This window comes from Sminthopsis crassicaudata, chromosome 2 (assembly GCF_048593235.1).
Source record: "Sminthopsis crassicaudata isolate SCR6 chromosome 2, ASM4859323v1, whole genome shotgun sequence".
Taxonomy (NCBI): domain Eukaryota; kingdom Metazoa; phylum Chordata; class Mammalia; order Dasyuromorphia; family Dasyuridae; genus Sminthopsis; species Sminthopsis crassicaudata.
Genome location: NC_133618.1, coordinates 533,298,303 through 533,325,261, shown reverse-complemented (window position 1 = coordinate 533,325,261; position 26,959 = coordinate 533,298,303). Strand labels below are relative to the sequence as shown.

General features: G+C 34.9%; 1 protein-coding gene across 1 annotated transcript in view; it reads left to right on the top strand.

The window, feature by feature from the left end:
• The window catches only part of THSD4 (thrombospondin type 1 domain containing 4), a 934,909-nt gene that overhangs the window by 116,576 nt on the left and 791,374 nt on the right, over positions 1–26,959 (top strand). Inside the window, exon 3 of the mRNA XM_074294657.1 lies at positions 7,225–7,294. Within this exon, the coding sequence (XP_074150758.1) occupies positions 7,225–7,294 (70 nt within the window). The remainder of the gene's footprint in view (positions 1–7,224; positions 7,295–26,959) is intronic.

The window sequence follows — 26,959 nt, the reverse complement described above, 5'->3', positions numbered from 1 at the left end:
TTTTCTCTCCCAACATGATTCACAGAGAAATGCATATTAAAAAATTAGTGTATATGTATAACCAGAAAAAAGGAAACAATACAAAATATTAAAGAAAAAAAGGAAAGTTTTATGTCACTAGAGTGAGAGGGACTTGGGAAAACATCAGCAGTGGTATCAACAGCAGCAGCAGAAATGATGGGGATGGCAACAGCAGCAGCAGCAAATGGCTATGTTGTGTGCAGTTGTGTGCAGCAATAGCTTCTAGAAGTCTTAGCCCAGAGATGTTAAGGAAATCGAACAGGTGGTCAGAAGGAGATTTCTTTGCTAGCACTGCGGGAGGACTCTGTTGTTTTATCATCTTGGAACATATTACCACAGTAAACCAAGAACCCTCCTCACAGTTCTAGGGCAGAAGAGAGTGCTTGTGGTCACTCAAACACACTTCTCCTTGAAAGAACTGAAAACTTGAAAGTCCCTGGAAAACAGCTGCACAAAACCCTGAAGCTTGGGAGATTACACTCTCCATCCTGGAAATAGAACTCCACTTTAAGATTTAAAAGCTTAGAAATAGGCTGGGAAAATGAGCAAATAATAGAAAAAGATTCTGACCATAGAAAGTTACTAAGATGATAAGGAAGATTAAAAATCACACTCAAAAGAAGATAACAACCTACATCCAAAGCCTCTAAGAAAAATAAGAAATAGTTTTACATGATGGGAGAACTCAAAAGAGGTTTTGAAAATCAAGTAAGAGAGATAGAGGAAAAAATTGGGAAGAGAAATGAGAGTGATGCAAAAGAAAATACAGAAAGTGGATAAGGAGAAGAATATCTTAAAAAACAAAATTGTCCAAATGAGAAGGGAGGTACATAAGACCCTTGAGGAAAATAATTCCTTAAAAATTAGAATTGAGGAAATGGAAGCTAATGATTTTATTAGAAATCAAGAAACAATAAAACAAAATCAAAAGAATGAAAAAAATAGAAAACAACGTGAAATATCTCATTGGAAAAATAACTGATCTAGATAATAGATCCAGGAGAGATAATTTAAAAATTATTGGTTTAATCTGAAGATGGTGATCAAAACATAGTTTAGCCATCATCTATCAATGAATTATCAAGGAAAACTGTGTTGATATTCTGAAACCAGATTGTAAAACAGAAAGTGAAAGAATCCACTGATCATCTCCTGAAAAAAATCTCAATATAAAAACTCCCAGAAATATTATATCCAAACTCTGGAATTCCCAAGTCAAGGAGAAAATACTCCAAGCATCCAGAAATAAACAATGGAAATATGATAGAACCACAATCAGGATAACACAAGATTTAACAACTTTTATATTAGAGGATCAGAGAACTTGAAATAGGATATTTGGGAAAGCAGTGGATCTAGGATTATAAGCAAAAATCACCTATTCAGAAAAACTGAGTATACTCCTTTAGGGGAAAAAGTGGATATTTAATGAAATAGAAGATTGTCAAGTGTTTTTGATAAAAAGCCCAGTGCTGAATAGAAGATTTGATTTTCAAATACAGGAGAATCAAAAGGAAATCATAAGGAACCTAACAAGGTTTAATTGCGTACATGGGATGATGATATTTGTAAGTCACAAGAACTTTCTCATTATTATAGTGGTTAGAGGGAGTATATATATAGACTGAGGACAAAGGTGTGAATTGAATATGAAGGAATAATATCTAAAAAATAAATTAAATTAAAGGTAAGTGAGGAACATATTAGAAGAAAGAGAAAGGGGAGTTGGAATGCCATAATTTATTTTACATAAAACAGACAAGAACAAGCTTTTACAGTGGAAGGGGAAAGGAGGAAAGGAAAGGGAGCAAATGAAACTTAATTCTCACAGGAATTGGCTCAAAGAAGGAAATAACATACATCCCCATTGTGACTATAGAGATCTGTCTTACCCTACAAGAAAATAGCATGGAAAGGGTATACAATAAGGTGGGAAGGGAGATATTGAGAGAAGACATAACATATTTCATATTTGGGAAGGATGTGGTCAGAAGCAAAAAAAAAACTTTTGAGGAGGGAAAGGATGAAAGGAGAAAGAGAATAAAGTATACAGGGAGGAATTACAGTTAGCAATAGTATTTGGGAAAAACGAATTTTGAAAAAAGTTTCTTTGATAGCCTCATTTCTCAAATATATAGGGAAATGAGTCAAATTTATAAAAAACAAGAATCATCCCCAATTGATAAATGATCAGAAGATATAATCTATGCTCAAAGGGCTATGAAATCAAGGCTATCCTTTGATCTAACAGTGCCATTATGAGTCATGAATCCCCAAAGAGATTTTTTTTAATAGGAAAAGGACCCATATGTACAAAAATATTTATAGCAGCTTTTTTCTCAGGGCAAAGAATTAGAAATTGAGGGGATGAGGAGAATAGCTGAATAAATTGTGGTGTGTGATTATGATGGAATATTATTCTTCTCTGGGAAATGATGAGCAGGGTGCTCTCAGAAAAAAAAATCTGTAAAGTCCTCCATCAATTCAAGCTTTGTGTTATATACAAAGTGATAGCAATGTTGTGGGATAATCAGAAGTGAATGACTTTACTATTCTCGGAATACAATGATCCACAACTATATAATAGATGCTTTAAGAAATCTCTTATGAACGAAAGGGATGGATTGTAGAATATGCTAGTTATAGCATAGGGTTGCAAATGATTACTGTAGATCAGCTCTCCAAGGAATAGAACATCCTTATAATGCACATTACTTAGCAAACAGATCCCTTGAAATTAACTCCATGTTTAATGCATCAGAATCTATTCAAAACAGCATCACTCAAAAGAAAAAAGAAATCCACTCATAGATCCACTAATTTGTTTCTTTTACTAGCCAACATAACATATTGATTAAAAGCAAAAAGACATATAAATTATCAATATTGTAAAATAATCGACTAGCAAGATTGTCTTTATACACACAAGGCTAGGTTCTTCTATAAGTTGTTGCATCATTATTATCAAAAAGCAAAAATTCTGACAGATTGTATGACTGAGGAATACATTTGAAGGAACACATATGTAAGAACATATGTGGTTCAAGAACATGTCTAACTAATACATTGTTGGTGGAATTGTGAACAGATCCAGCCATTCTGGAGAGCAATTTGGAACTATCCTCAAAAAGTTATCGAACTGTGCATACCTTTTGACCAAGCAGTGTTTCTACTGGGCTTATATTCCAGAAAGATCTTAAAGGAGGGAAAGGGATCTATATTTGCAAAAATGCTTGTGGAAGCCAATTTTTTTTTTGTAGTGGCAAGAAACTAAAAACTGAGTGGATGCCCATCAATTGGAGAATGGCTGAATAAATTGTGGTATATGAATATTATGGAATATTATTGTTCTGTAAGAAACGACCAGCAGGATGATTTTAGAAAGGCTTGGGAAGACTTACATGAACTGATGCTGAGTGAAATGAGCAGGACCAGGAGATCATTATACACTTCAACAACAATACTATATGATGATCAATTCTGAGGATGTGGCTCTTTCCAGCAATAAGATGATTCAGATCAGTTCCAATAATCTTGTGATGAAGAGAGCCATCTATACTCAGAGAGAGAACTGTGGGAACTGAATATGGACCACAACACAGCATTTTCACTCTTTCTGTTGCTGTTTGCCTGCATTTTGTTTTCTTTCTCTGTTTTTTTTCCTTCTTGATCTGATTTTTCTTGTGCAGCAAGATAACTGTATAAATATATATTAGATTTAACACATATTTTAACATATTTGACATGTATTGGATTACCTGTCATCTACGGGAGGGAGTAGGGAGTAGGGGGAAAATTGGAACAGAAGGTTTTGCAAGGGTCAATGTTGAAAAATTACTCATGCACATGTTGTGTAAATAAAAAGTTTTAATAATAATAAAAAAAGATCGTATCTGTGCAGGATAACTCAGGCTCCCAAAGTGGCATCATCACTAAAGTCCTTCTCTGCCTCTAATGATGCTGCTTTGCTCCCCCTGTAAATCTCCCCTTATCTTCTGGTGAAATCACTGGACTTTGAGTTTTCCACATTGAGCTGGAGCTTTCGCTTCATCTTTTCACTCTGCCATGCTGATGAGCTCATTAAGTCACTTGTTGTGTCCTGCTTTTGAGAGTCCCCAAGTTGGAGTGACAAAATGTACATTTGCTTTCTATATCCCCACATCACAGTGATTAAGATATACTTTCCTAGTGGAGAAGTGATTAGGCGTGACTCCCAAGGATGTTGGGAAAATAGAGTTCTTCCTCAACACTTCTCCTCTAGGAAAGTATATCTTAATCACCCTGGTGTGGGGGATATAGAAAGCAATGGTACGTTTTGTCACCCCTGGTGTGGGGCTCTAGAAAGCAGGACACAATAGTTACTCTTTGCTACTTTCTGCTGGCATCTCTAAAAGTCTGGTCCCTGCCTCTATTCCATGGCTTCTCTGCATCTTACTTTCCTCATCTCTAAAGTTGGAATAATAATACCCATAATATCCACCTCACAGAGTTTTTGTGAGAATCAAATGAAATATGTATAGAAATTTCTTGGAAAAACTTTAAACATTAAATGTCAGTTATTTTTAGTATTCATTGATAGGCTGCTTAGTCTTTTTTTCTTCATTGAATTCTTCTAGTTCATAGTGATTTAACATATGATTGCAATTTCATTGTTCTCTAATTGTTCGTGAATGTTTAATCACAGGATAATTTATAACTTCTTCAAGACAAGGATCAAGGTTTCTGCTTAGTGCTGTTAATTAAACTAGCATAGTGCAAGGTGTGAATAATAAATACTACTGGACTAGATTTCAAGCTGAGCCATTGGTAAACACTAGCTATTTTCAAGCCTCTCAAATGTTTTGGTTCAATAACTTAAATTGTCTTGAAGTGTAAATTTAGTTTTTTCCTTAAGTTGTGTAATTAGGGAGAGTTAGGTCTTAAAACAGAACAATTGGAAAGTACCTTGGGTTTTTTTAAGAAACCTTTTAGTTTCTGGTTCCAGATTACTGATTCTAGGAGATATTTATCTAGAGGTTGGATGGCCATTCGACAGTGTTGTATGGAAGCTCATGAACTTCTTTTTAAAAATAAAATCCCCCCCCCCATTTAATAGCATTTCATTTTTTCCCAAGTGCATATAAAAATAGTTTCAACATTTATTTTTGTAAGATTTTGAATTCCAGATTTTTCTTCTTCTCCTCTTCCAAGAGAGCAAGCAATCCAATATAGGCTATACATTCATGATCTTTTAAATATAGATGATCATCATTATAATAGCTAACATTTATACAGCATGTTAAGGATTGCAATGTACCTTATATATGTTATTTCCCTGGATCCTCAAATCAACCCTGTGAATTAAGGATATCAAAAACTAGGCTCAACAGATTAGAATATTATGCTGAATAAATGAAGGTGAAATTTGGAAAACAGAATGGAAAAACTTACTCTGGTTCAAAAAAGCAGTTTCACAAGGTATGTAGAGGTCTAGGTTAAAAAAAATGTGGCTGAATGATAAGCTCTGACCCAATAATATTATATAATAGCCCCAAAAGGCCTAATTATTATTATTTTTTCTATTTTATTGGCATTTTAAAAAATAGTTTTTATTTACCAGATATATGCATGGGTAATTTTACAACATTGACAATTGCCAAACCTTTTGTTCTGATTTTTCCCCTCTTTTCCCCGCCCCCCCCTCAGATGGCAGGTTGACCAATACATGTTCAATATGTTAAAATATAAATTAAATACAATACATGCATACATGACAAACAGTTATTATGCTGTTCAAAAAGAATCGGACTTTGAAATAGTGTACAATTAGCCTGTGAAGGAAATCCAAAATGCATGCAGACAAAAATAGAGGGATTGGGAATTCTATGTAGTGGTTCACAGTCATCTCCCAGAGTTCTTTTGCTGGGTATAACTGGTTCAGTTCATTACTGCTCTATTGGAACTGATTTGGTTCATCTCACTGTTGAAAATAAAAGGCCTAATTATTGGAAGCATATTATCTAGGTTCTGATGGTGGTAAGGAGTGTAGGGTGATAATATTACTATTTTCATCTCTGGTAAGATTGTGTGATAAGTATTATATTTATTTATTAGTCATGTCTTAATAAGACCGTAAAGTGGAGAATATCCAAAGAAGGCCAGTTAGATTGCTGAAGAACCTAAAGTTGTTATTGTATGAGGTATACAAATGGGATGTTTAGTATAGAGAAGACTTGGAAAAAAGAAAAAAAAAAGGAAGGAAATGAGCATTTATTAAGTGCTTATTGTGTGTCAAACACTATGCTAAACACTTCACAAATATTGTCATTTGATCCTTGCAATAACTCTGGAAGATATTATTATCTTCATTTTACAATGGAGGAAACTGAGGCAGATAGAGGCTAAGTGATTCACCACAGATTGCATAGCCAATAAGCATCTTGAGGCCAGATTTGAAATTGGCCCTTCCTGATTCCAGAAATATCTACTGAGCTCTAAGATTGGAACATAGTTATCTTCAAGTATATTAAAGTTTATTATGTGGAAAAAATTAGACTTCTGCTTGTCCCCAAAGGGAAGATTATGGTAGCTTTCTCCTTGCTATAAGGAAAAACTTCTTAGGAATTAAAGATCTCCCAAAGTAAGAGGTAGTGATTCTCCTCTCTTCTACAAGTCTTTGTGTATGTGTGTGTGTGTGTGTGTGTGTGTGTGTGTGTGTGTGTGTGTGTGTGTGTGTAGGGAGTAGCAATATTGGGGTGACTTGCTCAGGGTCACACAGCTAGTAAGTGTCTGAAGTCAGATTTAAACTCAGGTTCTTTTATCTCCAGGACTAGGTCTTTATCCACTGTGCCACCTAGGAACCTTTTATAGGTTTTATGTGCAAAGGCTTGATAACCACTTGTCAGGATGTTTCATTACAAATTGTACATTCCTAGCTCTGTGATTGCATTGGGGCTCTTACCAAACAAGAGCATATGTGAAACACCTAAATATTGAGGATAGAGAGAGAAAGGGTACTTAAGGGAAATTGTCCATAAAAGTCCCACTCTAACTTTTGTTTCTATAATACCCAGACTCTTGGCTGTACATTGTGTTCTTAATGGGCCACATCCTGATATCAGTTTGGAAGCACTTCATTCGTTTTCAGAATAGGAGGGAGAATGCATCATTGTTTTCTTCATACCTGAAACATATACAGATGTGTTGCTATTTTTCCTTTTTTAGAATCCTTGGCTCCCTTTTGCTGTTTGGATTCCAGCTTGTCCTTCCTCAGCCCTCCATTGAGCACAGAAAGGTAAGTCTTACTCGCTCACAGGTTTCTTCTTTAGCAGGGAAATTTGTGTTTACTTTTCTTTGTCTCTAACCTTCTTCCCTCTCCACCCTGCCTATATCACCTTCTGGTAGTCATCTTCCTAGTACTTTAGACTTCAGTGAAGGTTTTAGGCAGCAAGGGACAGAGCTCACTCATCCTGACAGCTGTTGTTTCCCCCTATTTCTTAATGATCTTGGGCAGAAGAGGAAGCATATTTGGAAGCAGTTCCATCCTGACAAAGTAGGCAGTCAGCATGCTTGGTATGATTCCAAACATTTGGGAAAGCCCTACCAGAGCTCTAAAATACTTTCTCTCAGCTCAGTGAAGTTATTGCTTTATTTATTTCTTTAAACTAGGTGCTCTATGGTGCAAATAAGTATCTTTATGAAAGTGACAGTTTATGTCTTCTCACTTATTAGCATCTCAGTATAAATCAATTTTAGGCATCTTTTCCTTTGGGTAGATCTTTGATAGAAGGGAAATAGAGGTTGAAGGGAATGAAATTCAATTCAATTCAACCAGCATTTATTATCTATGAAATCAAGGAGGTGGAGCCAAGAGAGAAGGCAGCAACTAGCCTGAAGTCTCCCCCAAACCCTATTGAACACTTTTAAATAATGCCATAAAATAATTCCTAAGGTGGCAGAACCCCAAAAAGACAGGATAAAATAATTTTCCAGTAAAAAACAACTTAGAAAGTCAGCAGGAAAGGTTTGTCACAGTGGGTTAAGAGTGAAGCACAACAGATAGGTCCCAGCAAACCAGAAGCAGGATTTGGGAGCCACTGAATCTGTAGCTACTTGGGGAACTCTCAACCCACAGACAGTAATGGGGTTGAATAGCTGATCATAAGGAGATTAGAGGAGTCTCTTTTCTGGCACTGAGGATTCTGTTGCTTTGCCTATACTTAGATCTGTGTTACAGTCCTGAGTAACAGTCCCAGAGCGAGGAAGAGCACAAGCACACCAGAGCTTTCTGGCGACAGTGGTGCAGGGACCCTTTTCACAGTTCCAGGGCATAAATTAGTGTTTGCCAAACTGGAGCACAAATGAGGAGAACAGTAAACACTTCTCCAAAGATCATATTACCTGGACAAACTGAAAACTTACAGGTCCCTAGAAGTATCTCTGCACAAATTGCACAGACACCTTGAAGGCTGGGATAATGCACTATTCACCCTGAAAGCAGAGTCCCACTTTAACAAAAAAAATTAAAAATCAGGGAATATACTAGAAAAGTGAGCTAACAACAGAAGTGAGCTAAGAACAGAAAAATCTTCTGACCATAGAAAGTTTCCAAAGTGACAGAGAAGATCAAAATACATGATTAGAAGAAAATAACAAAGTCAAAGCTCCGTCCAAAGCCTCCAAAAATTGAATTGGTCTTAGGACATGGAAGGGCTTAAAAAGGATTTTGAAAATCAAGTAAGATAAAGAGATAAATAATTGGGAAGAAAAATGAGAGTGATGCAAGTGAACCAAGCAACAGTTTGGAAAAGGAGAAAAAAAAACCCTGAAGAAAATAATACCTTAAAAAATTAAAGATTATACTGGGCCATATGGAAAAAGAGATGAAAAAAATTAATGGGGAGAAGAATTTATTGAAAATCAGAATTAGCCAAATGGAAAAAGAGGCACAAAAATTCACTGAAGAAAAAAAAAAGTTCCTTAAAAAAGTAAAATTGAACAAATGGAAAAGGAGATACAAAAGATTCCTGAAGAAAACAATTCCTTAAAAATTAAAATTGAGCAAATGGAAGTTAGTGTCTTTATGAGAAATCAAGAAATAATAAAATAAAAGCAAGAGTGAAAAAATAGAAGATAATATGAGATATCTTATTGGAAAAATAACTGACTTGGGAAATAGATCCAGGAGAGAGAATTTAAACATTATTGGACTATCTTAAAGCCATGATCAAAAAGAAATAAGAAAAAAGGCTACACATTACCATTTTTTTTCTGAAGCAATTGGGGTTAAGTGACTTGCCCAGGGTCACACAGCTAGGAAGTGTTAAGTATCTGAGGCCAGATTTGAACTCAGGTCCTCCTGACTTCAGGGCTGGTGCTCTATTCACTGCGCCATCTAGCTGCTCCCACATCATCTTTTAAGAAATTATATAGGAAAACTGTCCTGATATTCTAGAACCAGAGGGTAAAATAGAAATTAAAAGAATTCCCGGATCACTTCCTGAAAGAAATCCATAAAGAAAACTCTCAGGAATATTTTAATCAAATTTCAGAGGTCCCAGGTCAAGGAGAAAATATTGCAAGAATTCAGAAAGAAACCATTCAGATATTGTGAGGCCATAGTCAGGATCATACAATATTTAGCAGCTTCTACATTGGAGGCCTTGGAATATGATATTCCAGAGAGCAAATGAGCTAGAATTGCAACCAAAAAAAAAAACACCTACTCAGCAAAAGTGAATATAATCCTTCAAGGGGAAAACGAATATCCAATGAAATAGTGGAGTTTTAAGCATTCTTGATGAAAACACTAGAGCTAAACACAAAGTTTGACTTTGAAATATAAAACTCAAAAGAAGCATAAAAAAGTAAATGAAAAAAGAAATAAAAAGGAACCAAATAAGGTTAAACTATTTACATTACTAAATGGAAAAATAATATTTATGACTCATCAGAATTTTTTTTTATTATTAGGGTAGTTAGAGGGCTCAGTGCAAGTTAAATGTCAAGGGATGATATCTAAAAAAAATAAAATTAAGGGGTAAAAGTGGAATGTATTGGGAGAAAAGGAAAGGGAAAGGTAGAATGGGGCAATTATCTTACATTAAAAAAAGCCAAGAAAAAGCTTTTATACTGGAAGGGGAAATGAGTAAAATGAGAGAGTGTGAATTCTTATTAGAATTGACTCAAAAAAAGAATAACATACAAACTCATTTGGGTATAGAAATCTATCTTACCTTATAGGAAAGGAGGAGGAGAAGGTGATAAGAGAAAGGGGGAGTGATAGAAGGGAGGGTAGATTGAGGGAGGCATTTGTCAGAAGCAAAGACTTTTGAGGAGGACCAGGGTAAAAAGAGAGAGAGAGATTAGAATGAACAAAGAGGGAAATAGTATAGAGGAAGATACAGTTAGTAATTATAATTGTGGAAAAAATGTAAAGAGAGTTTGCTCATTTCTCAAATATTTAGAGAATTGAATCAATAAGAGTTTTTTTCCCCAATTGATAAATGATCAAAAGATATGAACATTTTTCAGACAAAGTAGTCAAAGCTACCTATAAAACTGCTTCTGATCATTATTGATTGGAGAAATGCAAATTAAGCCTCATATATAGATTGGCTAATGAGACTGAAAAGGAAAATGACAAATTTTTGAGGGAATGGGGAAAAATGAGATATTAATGCATTGTTGGTGGAGTTGTGACCTCCTTTAAATTGTTCTATAGAGCAATTTGGAACTATGTACAAAGGGCTATAAAACCGTGTATATCACTTGATCTAGCAATGTCACTATTAGGTCTGTATCTAAAAAGAGATTTTAAAACAGGAAAGGGACTCCTCTTGTATAAAAATATTTATGGCAGCTCTTTGCTGGTGACAAAGAATTAGAAATTTAGGGGATGATCACCAATTGGTGAATTGCTGAACAAATTGTGGTATATGATTGGGATGGAATATTATTGTGATATAAGAAATAATGACGAGGATGCTCTCAGAAAAACCTGGAAAAACTCACAGAAGCTGATGCAAAATGACATGTACTGTGTACAAAGTAACAGCAATATTGGGAGATAATCGACTGATGGTATCTGAATACAGATTGAAGCATTAAAAATACCTATGAGGGGCAGCTAGGTGGTGCAGTGGATAGAGCACCAGCCTTGAATTCAGGAGGACCCAAGTTCAAATCTGATCTCAGACTTAATACTTCCTAGCTGTGTGACCCTGGGCAAGTCACTTAACCCCAGCCTCCCCCCCAAAAAAATAAATAAATAAAATAAAATACCTATGAAAGCCTAGGTCCTCTTGTAGGTACTAGAAATGTAAAAATGAAAACAAGAAATGAAAATCTGAGATCATAAATTTAGATCAGGCAGGTCTTAACATTTAGTCCAGTTTTCTTTATTTCACACATGAAATGAAACTGAGAGAAGTGAAGTGACTGACAGGAAGTAAATGACAATATAGATTTCATAGGTCTCGGACTTGAAACCTGAATTCACATCCTAGCTCTGACATTTCATAATAGTATGATTATGGACAAATCTTAATCTTCCTGAGTTTCAGATTTCTCATTTCTAGAATAGGTACAATAATACTATCCCACCATTATTATTTGTGTCTGAGGGAAATGCTTTTTAGATTTAAAATATAAATATTATTGAAATTGCTGTTAAATGATAATGAGAATGGTACTTTGGTACTTAATATCTTAAGAAAGAAAGATGAGGATGTTAAAATGGTGGGGGGAGGCACAGAAATGAATTCACGAAGATAAAATTTGAATGCCTCTCATTTTGCTTATGGATGACTTTATTTCAAATCACAGTTTGTTTAGCCATTCCCCGATTGATGGGCATCTCTTTGATTTCTGATTCTTAGCTACCACAAAAAAGAGCTGCTATAAAATTTTTTGTACAATTATTGAAGTTGGGAAAGGACCCCAAAATGTTGGGGGTCACAGATTGGTGTCACGAGGTGTCTCAAAAAATTTTTAGTCTTGAACCCATATCCAAGTCAAGGGGCAAAATTTATTGTAATTGTAAAGACAATTGAAGTGGGCTAAGTTCCAAAAGAATTTAGCAAAGAACCTGGAGCAAGGAGACACATTTATCCAGTTCTTCATGTCATAGATATGCCAATTTTATGGCTTAGAGTTACAATTGAAGAGTGGTCTTAGGAATTTGGTTATTACTGACCAGAAGATCAAGGACTATCCTAAAGCCAGAGACTTTAGAATCATTGACAGGCAGATGGTTAGAACAATAGCATTTTACTGTCAGAGAGCCTCAAGATCCCTAATGTATCTTCCCTAAAGTCTAAGGGAAGAGATATTATATCCCTAGGTCTTTACAATCATCAATGGACAAATTGCCAGAACAATGGCAGTCCAATGTTCAGGGTGGGGGGAGGGGAGCTTGGGATCACAGATTCCAAAGCCAGAAATCTTTAGCATCATTGACAAATTGTTAGAACAGAAGCACCCCAAGGTCAGGGGGCTTCTCTACTACTGTCTCCCCTAGAAGCTATATTCTGTCATTTTTACCCTGGCATTTAATGAAGTAAGAAAGACTGAATCAGGAAGAATTAAATCAAGAATAGTAACTGATGGATTCAAGGTTAGAAATCTAGTTCTGGATTAGGGTTATTCCTACTTGGGTGAGTAAATATTATTGGATGTTACACCAGAAAAGCAGTGAAAGGAATAGTAGTTAGATGCCACTAGTAGAAAATGGAAAGATTATTTGCAAGAAGAGGAAGAACATATGTTAAAATTGGAGGTAGTTTTACTACTAATACAGACCTATCAGAAAAATTAGCAGAAAATTCAGGGATTAAATATCTATCCTGGATAAGGATAAAAAATTAGCCAAATTTGTAGAGTTAGAAAAGGAGGTGGAAACTGAAACCCACAAGGACATCAAATAATAATCAAGGGAAGAGGAGATCTTCCCTCAAAAGAATGTAAGCTTCTTGGGGGCAGGGACTGACTTTTGCAACCAAGGGTAGTGGCTTGAGATTTGAAAAGAATATTTTGTTCTTTGTCCATAGCCCTCCTCTGTTACTTTTCTATTTCTAGAATGTAAGCTATTTTGGGGCAGGGACTGGCTATGTAACAAGGCTGGAGATTCATGTAACTTATGTAACATTCAATTAATGGGGAATCAGAGAAGGGACTTGTGCTTCAGAATAGGAAAGAAAATGCTGCTTTGGAGTTTCAAAAGTATGTTTATTCATCTAGGCACTTATTTTTGAAAGAATATAAAGCAAATCTTTCCTGCATTAAAAAAATAGACATAGATCCGTTTCCATTTTCAAAGTTGTTCTTAAAACAATATTGCTGTTACTGTATTCACTGTTCTCTGTTCTTCTCATTTCAATCTTCATTATTTCATGTAATTCTATCCATGTTTTTCTAAGATTATTGAATTCATCATTTCTTATAGCACATTAGTATTTCCACCACAACAATATACCACAATTTATTCAGACATTTCTCTATTGATGGGCATCCCTACAATTTCCAGTTCTTTGCCATCCCAGAGAAAGATGCTCTAGATATTCTAGAACATATAGATTATTTTCTTTTTCCTCTAATCATATTTGGAAATAAAATTAGTAGTGATATTGTTGGGTCAGAGAACAGAGACAGTTTAATACATAATAACATAATTATTCATTACTCTCCAAAATGGTTGGATCAATTCCAACAAGAATGAATTAATGTCTTAATTTTTCTATATACCCTCCAGCTTTGTTGCTTTCCTCTTTAATCATGTTAGTCAGTGTGATAGGTATTAAATGATATCTCAGGATTGCTTTAGTTTATATTTCTTTAATTTATAATGATGCAGAGCATTTTTATATGACTATAAACTGCTTTGATTTCTTCATTGGAAAACTGCTTGTTCATATTCTTTGACCATTTATCAACTGGGAAATGATGCATATTTTTATAGATTTTACAAAGTTCCTTATATATTTGAGATATGAGAATTTTATATGAGAAACTGCTTTCCTTATGATCTTGGCTACATTTATTTTATTTGTTTATTTATTTTTATTTGCCACTTCCTTCTCCAGCTCATTTTACAACAGAAAGTTAATATTTTGACTTGCACATTAATTGGGTTTAAGTAAGGCAGGACTATGCAAAATCATCAGCCAAGACATTAGTTAGAAAATCCCATTGATGCAGTGGGAGACCTTGGCATTTTTAAGCTAAGATCTTTCCCAAGTTTGTTTGAGGCAATACCCATTTAGTATTTAAAATCTGGGTAAGAATCAAGGAAAAACATGACTATTTGCCTTCACTAAAGAATCAGACTGGGAGGGAAAAACCCTCAGAATTTGATTTAATGGTTGGTTGATATATGTCTGATTGTCCTGACTGGGACTCAGAAGACTGTGAGCGACTTCATTGGACACTATTGTGGCATATGCTTTTCCTGTAGTGATTAGAAACCAAAGACTTGTTGCCCTGTTTGTGCAAAAGGCTCAAGACAGAGAAGAGTGAAAGGAGATGTAAAAGTTGTGGAGATGGAAGGACATCAGAGCCTAATCTTTCCTGACCCCAAGTCCTTGAGAACCACAGAGGAGCTGAAAATACATTTTTTTTTTTCATTGAAAGGTAAACATTAGAATGTATCTGAATTCAGAATATTAAACTTTAATAATTAATAATATTAAACTTCTTTATTTTTGCAGCACTGGAGAATATTCATTGAATTTCTCCTTATTTGAACTTTTGTGATACAAATCCCTGACCTAATCTTATCAGTGGAATGAGGCCTGAGAGTTGCTCATAATTAACTCTAAGTGATAGTTAACTTCAAGGACATGCTGTAGCTCAGTGTTTGTGCTAGTTTTCCACAAAAGTACATGTTTCTTTTTCTTTCCCTTCAGCAATACAATGAGTCAGTCTTCTAGCATATTTCCATGCTGCAAGTTATTCTCTCTGATTTGTACATCCTGTCAAACAAATTTGAAATATTCATTTCAAACTCTCCTAGGATGGCAAATAGATACTTAAATATAAGGTCTTGCCCACTTAAAGGGCCCTGTGTGAAAGCAAGTGAGGAAGACCATGGTCACATTCATTCAAAGAGCTCATTATAGGTTTTTTACCTCCATTGCTGTTGAAGCTCCTATAACATGAGCACTGTCACAAAAGACTAAAAAAATCAACTTTTTAAAGAAACCACAAAATGTTTGGCATACTCTGCATTTGTACACACAATTTTTAAAGGATTCTTGGTGGCTTCATTTGAAGACAAGATGGTGCCCAAAGATCAGTTTTTAAAAATTGGCCATGTTCTTATAGGAACAATTTGTTGATAAAGTCATTGTCAACTACAGAAAATGCACAATTAAAGAAATTTTAAGATTACTAAAGTGATCATTCACTAGGCATGGTGTTGTATGCCTCTACCAATTCTCTGAGCTTATTTGACTGCTTGAGCTCAAGAGTTCTGAGCTTCAGTAGGACTAAAGCTGTACTTAATCCAGAACCAACATAGTGAGCTCCCAAGGGATTGTGTGTGAGGGGGGAGAGGATTATCAAGCTGCCCAAGAAGTGGTGAACCAACTCAAGGCAAAAATGAAGCAGATCAAAACTCCCATACCAATCAGCAGTGCAATTCAGCCAAGATGGAGAAGATAAGGAGATCTAGTCTTTAAAAAACAAATTCTTTTTGCTTAGGCATTTTAAGTGACCTTTTGTATACTTAGCCTACAGAGGGGTAATGGAAAACAAGGAAGAAGCAGAGGAACTTGTAGTATTTACTACTAGACTGCTGTAGGAAGAAAAGGAATCATAAACTTTCATGATAACATCAACCAGACTTTTATAGGGCCATTGAATCAGACACAATGTTGTGAAATATGAAGACCTAGAGAAGAGAGGGAATAATGAAGGATTTACTTTCCAGACAAAGAATGCTAAAAACCTGGAAGCAAGCAGGGGAATTAAAAATGAATAAATAACCATCCATTATTATAATGCTTCTTAATGGTATTTTGAAGTTGGGCATTCTTCAAATGATCCGCAGAGGAATAAACTAAGTTACAAAACATGTAACAGTTTCCCATGTTGTAGCAGCTGTCTCCAAAGGAGAGAATACATGTATTTATTTATGCATTTTTATTCACAAACACTAAAGACCAACTATATGCAAGATCCTGTGCTTATTGCTCTGAGTGGGATATACAGATAGCTAAGATAGATAGCCAAATGGATTCTTAAGCCAAATAGAATGCTGAGTTCATGAGAGATGGAAGAAAAAATCTTAAGAATTCAGAGGAGAGAGAAAAAATGATGACACAAAGTTTCCTTTGAGAATTTATTCCCAATTAAAAGCTCCTTGAGAAACGATTTTATGAAAATCTTTTGAAGCCAAGGTTTAAAGTTATGAAATCCTGCTGATGTATCACCAGGTACTTCAAGACAAAGTTTAATAGTTAACATTAGCAGCCAGGTCTAAAAAATTGTGCTATTCTATAGAGAAAGGGGCTAGAACACTAAAATTAAGCATGGTGACAAAATGGAATTCAAGTAGTAGACAAAACCAGGAATCATGGAAGCCATTTGAACAGCTGGAACAGGTGAAAGAAGATCATAAGAATTGTATGTATATTTAGGAATATGTGAATAGCAGTAGCATGATAATGAAAATGCTTAAGAATTAGTTGAGGTTCAAGAATTTGGAAGTTAGCAATTTTTCCATGTGTAATATTCTTTTTTATACTTCCATTTTGTTTGTCAGACCTCTTCATTGGATCTGGGAATCCTGGTCCTAGACCCTTCTTATCAAAATATAATACAGTGTTTTATTGATACTGATTCTACAGCATGACAAGAATATTGTCTTGAGGATTCCAAGTTCATTATTATGTCAGGTATAACTCTGGTCTTGGCTCAACATTTACCTCTGCCATGAAGTTTCTTTCAGAAGTATTGCTAGAAGGATTTCTGGACTTCATGCTTTGGATGGATTGTCTGACACAGAAACTGACCTTAAATGTTATTCTTCACAGTCCCAGGCCATTCCTATATCTCTAGATAAATAGAAATGAGGGCAGGGGCATCCAGAACCATGCATTCATTCTAAGGGACCCAGTGTACAGTTCAGATTCCTCAACTTCTTCTAATTGGGATATACAACTCTTTTCTTCCTCTCGTGTGGTTCCTTTACTCAATCAATAGCAATCCTGAGGCCATTTCAAGATTGTTTTAAATAAGGAAATTGCAGTCACTTGTGTGATTTTTGAGCCTCCAGAGCATGGCTACTTTTTCTGATTTCTCTGTTCTAGTTCTCATCTAGGTTTCCATTATGTATATGTCCCACAAGGTGATGGTTAAGCCTATGATTGATAAGTAAAATAGCCAAATAACTCTCCTTGATTGGTTTCTGTTTTATTCTTCCATGTTTTATTGTGGGTACACAAAATGGGGCTATGACTCATGTCAATTTCATAAATCAACTCATATAAAAAAGAGTTGAAATAACTTGTCTCAATCTAATCAAATGGCCAGTTTTCTGAGCTGTAAGAGGATGCTAAAAGAGAAAATTCAGATGAAGCAAAACTGCTAATAGAAATAACAAAGAGGATGAGATTTAATTTACAAAGTTCTACGTTAATAAAAGTTGTATTATATGAGCTTTATGGATGTTCCTCTGAATTCTGGCTCTATGTAGAGTGTTAACTTTTTGTGTGAGCATAGACAAATTATTTATACTCTTTTGTATGCAAATTTCTTCCATTTTGAATGTTTCAGTTTTGTTTTTGTTATCCTCAAAACCTGGCTCTTAAGAACCTAGAACATAGGAGGTGTTTAATAAATGCTTGTTGAAGTGAACAAACTTTTGTCTGCTTGTTTTCAGAATATAATTGTCTTATTGATTGCCTGTTTCATATGTCCTGAACTATGGAATTATCTTTTACTCATAAATTGTAAAAAATGCCATGCCAGAAATTTGTAGCCTCATTTATGACAAAAAACTTAAAAGTAAACAGTGAAAGCTGTGATTATTTTCAGAATTGTACTTCTTCAGTGTCTCAAACTTGAGAATTATATGAGCAAAAACAAATCAATGTACAACACATTATGTTATTTGAAAAGTGACTTTAAAGTTATAAAGAACATGAAAAATGTTATATTGTGTGTTTTTCAGTTTTCTCTGAAATTTCATCTCTAAATAATACTCACAAAAATTTTGTAGGCATGATTTTTATAATAAATTTCAGAGATTTTAGAAGTATTGAATCTCTGTTCTGGACCTCAGATAGAGCAGTTTTATGATGACTAGAATTATCAGGTTAGAGGCCTGGATTTTTGAAAATTTCTGTTTTAGGTGTTTATTTCTCTTTTTATCCTACTCTTCCTCCTCATTCTACTCCTCCTTTCTAGAATCTCTAGCTATTTGATTTGTAGCTGTAGATAGATGTTATGTGTGCGTACATTTCTATGTACATGCATACATACTGTGTATGCATGTGTGTGTTGTATGTGTGAAGAGAGACACAGAAAAAGAGACAGAGAGATAAAGAGAAACAGACAGACAGACAGACACACACACAGAGGGGGAGAGAGAGAGAGAGAGAGAGAGAGAGAGAGAGAGAGAGAGAGAGAGAGACAGAGACAGAGAGACAGAGAGACAGAGACAGAGAGACAGAGAGAGAGAGAGAGGAGGGGGGAAGGAGGAAATGAATATGCATGTCTTCCCTTTCTACAAGAATTAATGTCATTTAAAATAATTTTGTACCTACTTTGGGGCCCTCAAAAATCAGAGAAAAATTTATAGTTTTCCCTATCTTTTCTAGGAATGTGTCCAGTTTTGCTTTCCTTCTGCCCTTTTCCATTTACTAGAAGCATTGGCATTTAAAATCAAGAGTATGTCACTCAGTAAAGCAAAACTTTTTTTCTGGGAGTTTCTCAAATGTCTAGATTTGGCTATACAACACCACCAAAAAAGAATAAAATAAAATAAAGTGGCCTATAAAAAGTAGCAATTTGATTCAATTTATTGTTAGTCACTTGGCTATTTTTTACTTTTGGCTACAGCAACTTACAAAGGCTTCGTGCTATGACATGAATTAGGTTGTCCTCTGCAGAGAACTGGAGAAAAAAGCACCTGTTCCCTTGAGGTCACAGATAGTTAAAATTTTGAAGAAGTTAAGAAAGAGAAATGACTTTTTGCAATAAATTCTGAGTCTCACCTCTCACCCCTCTCTATAACAACCTCTTCTAAAATTCCCACCTAAAAGGTTTTCATCCCTTGTATTTGAGATGCCCATTTCTGTTATTAGATTGCAGATACCCTGTGAGCAGAGTCAGTCTCCATGAATTAAAGGCATAACTACCTGGAAATGTATTTAACATAGTGTAGACAGAGAATGGTGAAATATAGTTACCATGAGAAAAGGGGAATGAATGGGGCATCACTCCTAAGTGCTACAATCACAAGATGAATCTCTTTTTCATTTTCTTGATTTCTCTGAGCCTTTGTTTTAGCCACTCCTAGCTTTCATTTTAGCTTAAGACCATACTACCCCTGATAAGGGAGAGGCTGTAGGGAGAGAACTTAGTTTGGCAGAACCCTGAGACAAGAACCCTGAAATGAAACAGAATAAAACTACTCACGCCAGGCTCTTGCCAGGCATTCTAAATTTAGCCCAGTATTTTGACATTTTAGGCAATCAGATCTTTGATAGACTATGGAAACTCACAACCTCCCTTCTTTGCTTAATGCTTATGGTAGTAAAGAAGGCCTCTATTCCCCACCTTCTTTCTCAAGCCATAAAAACCATATCTGTTTGCTTTCCTCCCTCATAGTGTGCCCAGTCTTATGTCTTGTACTCAAGACCCTTCATAGATCCCCTTACTTTGATTTTTCTTTCTGGCTTGCCTAAAAGTTCTGAAACTGAAGACAGAAAACTCTTTGAGATTTAAATGACTGACTAGACTTGCTTGTTGTGCTCCTTGGAGATGCCATGTGTTTGGCACAGTAGTGGGCATGCTACATGTGTTTAAGCAGTCAAGTAAAAGAAATGGCACAAAGTTGGTGCTAGTCCAGGAAGGAAGACCTAAACATTAGGGAGGCCCGATAGGACGCATTGGGAAACCAGTCCTGGGGCTGGGGCATTGAAAAGCATGCTAGCTATTGCAAAAGTAATTATTTGAATTCAATTTTTTTGTGTTCCCATGTAATTTATTTTATATATTTAAAATTATTATTCTGAGAAGGGGTCTATAGGCTCCACAGACACAGTTTAAGAATTTAAAGGCTAAATTCTTCATCTTTTTTTGTGTCTTGGATGAAACTCTTTGACACAAAACAGGTTAAGAATTCCTGACCTCGCACAGTGGATAAAGCGGATAAAATGGATAAAAAAGTGGATAAAGTGGATAAAATATATATAAAGAATTCCTGACCTAATCCAAGGTTACCTTTCCCTATCTTCCCAGTTGGTAATGTATCCCTCCCTATGTGTTTTGCTTATCATTATAAGATATAGAAACAGAATGGTGTAGAATCAGGAAGACCTGGGTTTGAATCCTGCCTCAGACACTTACTGACTGTTACACTAGACAAGTCATGGAATCTCTATAATTCTGTTTTCTCATCTGTAATATGAGGGGGGTTGAACCTGATGATCACTGAGATCCTTCTAAACTGAGGATGTATGTGCTTGTTCCACAATAAGAATATAAGTTCAGTGAGTATAAGAACTGTTTCATTTTTTTTGCCTTTGAATCCCTGGTTGATAATATATGATTAATAAATACATGCTGATTGACAAAATAACTTGCCTCAAATGACATTAAAACTTTGGCAGTCCTTTCCAATATTGGTCATCTCCCTCACCCCTATGCCAACACATATAGTGTCATTTTTGTCATATAGTACCTATGAGAGGAGTCAGAATTCTCTTTTTTTTCCCGACTAACAATTCCAGGTACTTGTTCTGACAAAATCACTTAATAATCACTCCGCTTTTGAATTTTGTGCCTTTTGTCATCTGTTGTCATTCAGTCCTCTCTGAGCCTGGGCTTTACTCTTCCTCTCTACATTTTTCTTTGCCATCATTCTTAGAAACTCCACTACCCACATTGATGAGTACTTATTCTCAGTTTCTTAAATTTCTACTCTTCAATGAGTTTAATCTCCACTGTTCTTCAATTACCCAACATAGTGCCCTCATCTTGGCTCATCTTCATTATCACTTGAAATTGCTTTACCTCCAAGATCTTAGACTCTTAAAATCTCTTCCATAACCACATTTCCCTATTCTTCCAGATCTCACATTCCATTATTCATCTAAACATATAATTTACCCTCACCATGATTATGATTATTGTACCCTTGATTCCTTTGGTATTTTCTTTCTGGTATCTTTTAACCCCTACTATAGGCTCATGTCTCTCCCTACTCAGACTTTCCATAAGGTACCCTACCTCAATCCTTGAATACCTTGTCCTCTTGACCTTTACATTTTCTGCTTTTCTAGTCATCAATTCTGGCCAAATCCCACCATTTCCGTCCTACTCATGAGCTACTGAATGCTTCTGGGAGGAAATCACAAAACCAACTGGTTGGTACCTTACAAATTTATGCTATTTAACTGTTGTATAACATATCTCTACAGCAGCTATTCCAATGATCTCTTCTCCCTCTCATATTCCTCCCTCTCACTTTCATAAATGGCCTTTCTCATTCACTGATAAGATTTAAGTCATCTGACATGAACTCTCCATATTCTGCTTCTCTATTCTTCAACAACTCTCTATTATTCTTATTCATATTTTCTTCTTTCTCTTTGGTCCTATAGGAAGAGTAGCCCTCTTTCTTGATAAGGCTACACCTTGCACCTATATTTTTGATAATTTTTTCTCCTTTTCCTCTTATACATACATTCATTCTTTATTAGCTTCTTCCCTTCTATTTATAAAGACATTCACATATCCCATATTCTAGAAAACAACTAAATCAAACCAAAACCAAAAAGCTCTTCCCTTTCCCTGCTCCTCCTGAAGCTTTATTTATCTAGTTAACTAGTTATCTAGTTTATCTAGTTAAACATTTAGAAAAATATTTTATACTAGATGCATCTACTTACACCTCACTCACTTTTCCCTTAGATAGATACCCTCAACTTCTCTCCTCCAACTCCCTCCCTCCCCTCCTTCCCCCAATATATATTTAGTCTATGGGCTGACTTATTCACTAGAATCTGAATTCATGTTGGCAAGCATAGAATTTCCATATTATTGCTACTCTTTCTCAGACAGTCAGAGGAACCCTTATTTCTGTTACTACTTGACCCCTCACTAGTGTGTTTCTTATTTATACAAAAGTAGTTAACATGACACAATTAACTCTTAAATGTAAAACATTTAATTAATAATGATGCCCCGCAAAAGGCACAAACAAAAATAATCACAATATTATTTTCCATCTATAACCCTAGTCATATTATGCCACTAAAGCACTTAGTGTCTATGGGGAAGAGGGAAGTCTCCAGGAAAACATATGAGTGAGGAGACCTATGTGCTGGGGAAACTATAACTCTAGATTTTAGGTCTGTGACTGTCTTTGGTCCCTTCAGGAACAATTGCTACTGCATGATGCTGCTTCTCTGCTAATTTCTCTTCTTATCCTTCTCTTCTCATAGGCAAAGTCATTTTTTTCCCTACTATGAAGCAGTGACAATCTCTTTTCCCTCAGAGCCACTCTTAACAGGCTCTGATGGAAAAAAAAAATCATGATTTTTCAGTGGCAAGAAGCTCTGTTAGATTGGTGATCTGTGAAATTCCTCAGACCTTTAAGTAGCTGTGGATTGTACTTTTTTCAACTAGTTCTGAGCAAAACCAAGCCTTTTTTTCATAAAGGAAATGAAAAACCTTTTTTTCCCCTCTCTGTTTTTCTTCTTCAAAACAGAGAAAACAGTTGAGGGTAACCGAGCACCTGAGAAGTGTCTGCTCTGTCAGGCTATAGATAGCACTAGAGAGTAATAAAACATAGCAACAGGACCCAGTTCTCCTTTTATTCTGCAATTAAAGCTAATTGAACCTTTCTTCTTTCAGTCAGAAAATTAATACATTTCTTCAAATCATCAAGCTCCCATCAAAGCAGCTGAAGAATCAATCGTCTTAACTAAAATCTTTCTGTCATTTTTAGCTCCTGCTTCCTGGGATTCCTGTACTCAACTTAGTCTTGTTTCTTCTATCTATAACTTCTTCTGATTTTTTAAATCTTTCAGTGTCTTGCATCAGAGCTTCCTGATGGTCAGTGACTCATCTTAACCTTAGGGGATAAAACAAATCTATTTTCTATCAGATATGAACCCAACAGTCTTTATATTCTCATAGCACCATTAAATTCAAAATTCTAAAAGCAACCACATGAAAATAAACTAATGTTCCACAATGCCCTGCAGTCATAATTAATCCAGTTATTGCTCTGCCTTTAAGCAGGTACTCAGTTCATTCCTGTGAGGGACAAGTCTCTAAATGAGCCTCAGAATAATTTGTTTCTTTCCAACATTTTGAGAAGCTATTTTTTTCCAAGCTGTTTTGGAAATCAGTTTAACTTACATAAATGTTAATTCTTCAACACATTTTGATACCCGCGTTGTTACATGCCAAAGAGGCAATACTTTATGTTATCTGTCATCCATCTTTATCAGTCTACTAAAATTATCTTCAAAGTTAATCCTCATACCAGAAAATCCAATGGCTATTTAAAGTGTTCATCTCTATAACATCTGATAGTTTTGATTGCCCCCTACTTCTGAATGCTTTCTTTTGCCTTAGCTTTAGTTACATTGCTCTCATTATTCTCCCACCTTTCTGATTATCCTTGCTCCAAATTATTTACTAGCTTCTCATCTTTCTCTCTTTTAAATATGGCTAAGCCTTTAGGCTGTCTCGAACCCTCATTTATTGTCTTTTTATGTTCTTTCCCTTGGCATCAGCTTCCATTGATTCAATTATCACTCTATGGAGATGACTCTCACACAGATAGAAATCTAGTTGGGATCTTTGCTGAGAGTTTCAGCACCACAATTCTGACTGTTTATGGGCAATTTGACTAGGCTTGTTTTGCCAGCATCTCAAATTTAGTATGTATAAAACTGAATTACTCATCTCTCCTCTAAAACCTACCCTTTTTTTCCTTTCTGTTTATGATATCACCATCCTTCTAGTTCCCAGACTTGGGATCTCAGAGTGATCTTTGGTTCTTCCCTGTCCTTCATCCTATCTAATCCAATGCCAACTCCCACCACTTCCTCCTCAGTAATTCTTTCTTCAGCCATTTCATTTCTACCCCCACAATAACCCACCAAGTTCCCATGACTAATTCTAATAGACTCTTTTAAAAATTATTATTTGTTTTTAACATTCTTTATTTTTAATTTCAAATTTTCTCCTTCTCTCCCACCCTTCCCCCATTCATTAAGAAGGCAAGCAAAATAATACCAAATAAATTTATGTGTGAAATCATGCAATTTTATTTTTCCATATTAACCATATCACACACAAGAAAATAAAGCAATAAAATTGCACTACAGTATGCACTCAGAATTTATCAATTCTCTCTCTAGAGCTGAGTATAATTTTTTCATCACAAATCTTTTGGAATTGTTTTGAGTCATTGTATTGATTGGAATAACTCTTTCTCAGTTGATCATCTTTACAATATTGCTCTTATTGCATATAATGATTTAATTTTTACTCACTTTGTTTTGCATTATTCCATATAGATTTTTGTCATTTTTTTCTGAAGCCACTGTCTTATTATTTTTTTTGTAAAATGGTATTCCATCATAGTCACATACCACATATTGTATAATCATTGCCCAGTTGAAGAGTATCATCTCAATTTCTAATTTTTTGCTATCACAAAAAGAACTGATATAAATATTTTACATACATAGATCCTCTTTCTTTGATTTCTTGAGGATTACAAACATAGTAATGGTATTGCTGGATCAAAGGATATGCACAGCTTTATAATCCTTAGGACATCGTTCCCAATATACATAGTTCCCAATATAGGACAGTTCAGCACTCCATACAATAAACAATAGTTTAATAGCATACTGATTTTCCCTCATCCCCTCCAGCATTTGTCATTTTTGATATGTATGTAGTGGTACCTCAGATTGTGTTAATTTGCATTTCTCTCATCAATAGTTATTTAAAGCATTTTTATGTCAATATAAATACCTTTGATTTTTTTTTTCCTGAAAACTGCCTATTCATATCTTTTGATTACTTATTGGTTGGAGAATGGGTCTTAATTTTATAAATTTGACTCAGTTTCCTATATATTTGAGAAAAGATGTTTTTATCAAGGAAACTTGATATAAATTTATTTTTTTATATTACTTCATTGTCTATGGTACCTTTTAGCAAAATGTGGTTTCCCTGATTATCTCTTTTAATTAGATCTATTTTTTTCTTTTGCTTTGTCTAAGATCATGTTTTCTATTCATGCTTATTTTACTTCAGCTGAAGTATAACAAATTCTGCTCCAGCCCTTTATTTTAACTCCCCAAGTGTCTTATTTCAAGTATATCTCTTATCAACAACATATTATTGGATTTTGGTTTCTAAGTCATTCTGCTATCTGCTTCTGTTTAATAGTTGAGTCTATCCTATTGACATTCATAGTTACATTAATAACTGTGTGTTTCTTTCTTCTTATTTTCTTCTGCTTATCTTTTTCTCTCTTTCTTTTTACCTTGTCCCTCCTTAAAAGTTATTTTGCTTTTGACTACTGCTTCCTTTAACCTGTCCTCCCTTTTATTGTTCTTTCTAGCCCCTATATGTCTCATCCCTTTCCCTCCTATTTTCCTCTTGGGCAAGGTAGAATTCTATACTCAACTTTGTGTGTTTGTGTGTGTGTGTTCATACATGTGCGTGTATATATACACACACATATGTTTATATATGTATATATGTACACATATAAATGTATGTATGTTCGAATTCCAACGATAATAAAGTTCAAGCATTTCTTGCCACCACATCCTTTTCCCTCCACTAAAAAAAAAAAAAAAAAAAAAAAAAAAAAAAAAAAAAAAAAACAAACTCTTCCTTGTGTACTTCTTGTTTTGTAAGAATATGTTTTGCATTCTTCCTCTTTCTTGCTCACTTTCTTAATGCATCCTCTTTCTTAACTGATTCATTTTAGTTCTTGAGATCATCCTAACATAATTGACTCATACACATATCCTCTGTCTATGGAGACTTCTTTTAATGATGGAGTTGTGAGGTGTTACATGTATCATTTTTCCACATAGGAATGTAAACAGTTTAACTTTATTGAATCTCTTATATTTACTCTTTAAATTTTAGTTTTTTGAGTCTTGTGTTTGAATATTAAGTTTTCTATTCAGTTCTGCTTTTTTTATCAGAAATGTTTGAAAGTCCTTTATTTAATTAAATATACATTTCTCCTTCCTGACGGATTATACTCAGTTTGGCTGGGTAAGTTATTCTGGGTAAGTCATACTAGCCCTTTTGCTTTCTGAAATATCATATTTTAAGCCTTCCATTTCTTTAATGTGGTGGCTCCTAAATCTTGTTTCCACAGTATTGGAATGGTTTATTTCTTGCTACTTGAACCATTTTGTCTTTAACCTGGAAGCTCTAAAATTTGACTATAATATTCCTGAAAGTTTTTATTTTTGGGATCTCTTTCAGGAGATGATTGGTAGATTCTTTCGATTTCTATTTTATCCTCTGGATCTAAGCTAAAATTTTCCCCTGTTTACTTCTTGAGATATGATGCATAATTTCTTCTGATCATGATTTTCAGGTAGCCCAATAATTCTTAAAATATCTTTCCTCTATCACTTTCCTAGCTTCCTTGTTTTAGTAATGAGTTATTATATTTTCTTCTATTTTTTCATTCTTTTGATTTTAAAAATTATTTCTTGATGTCTCATGG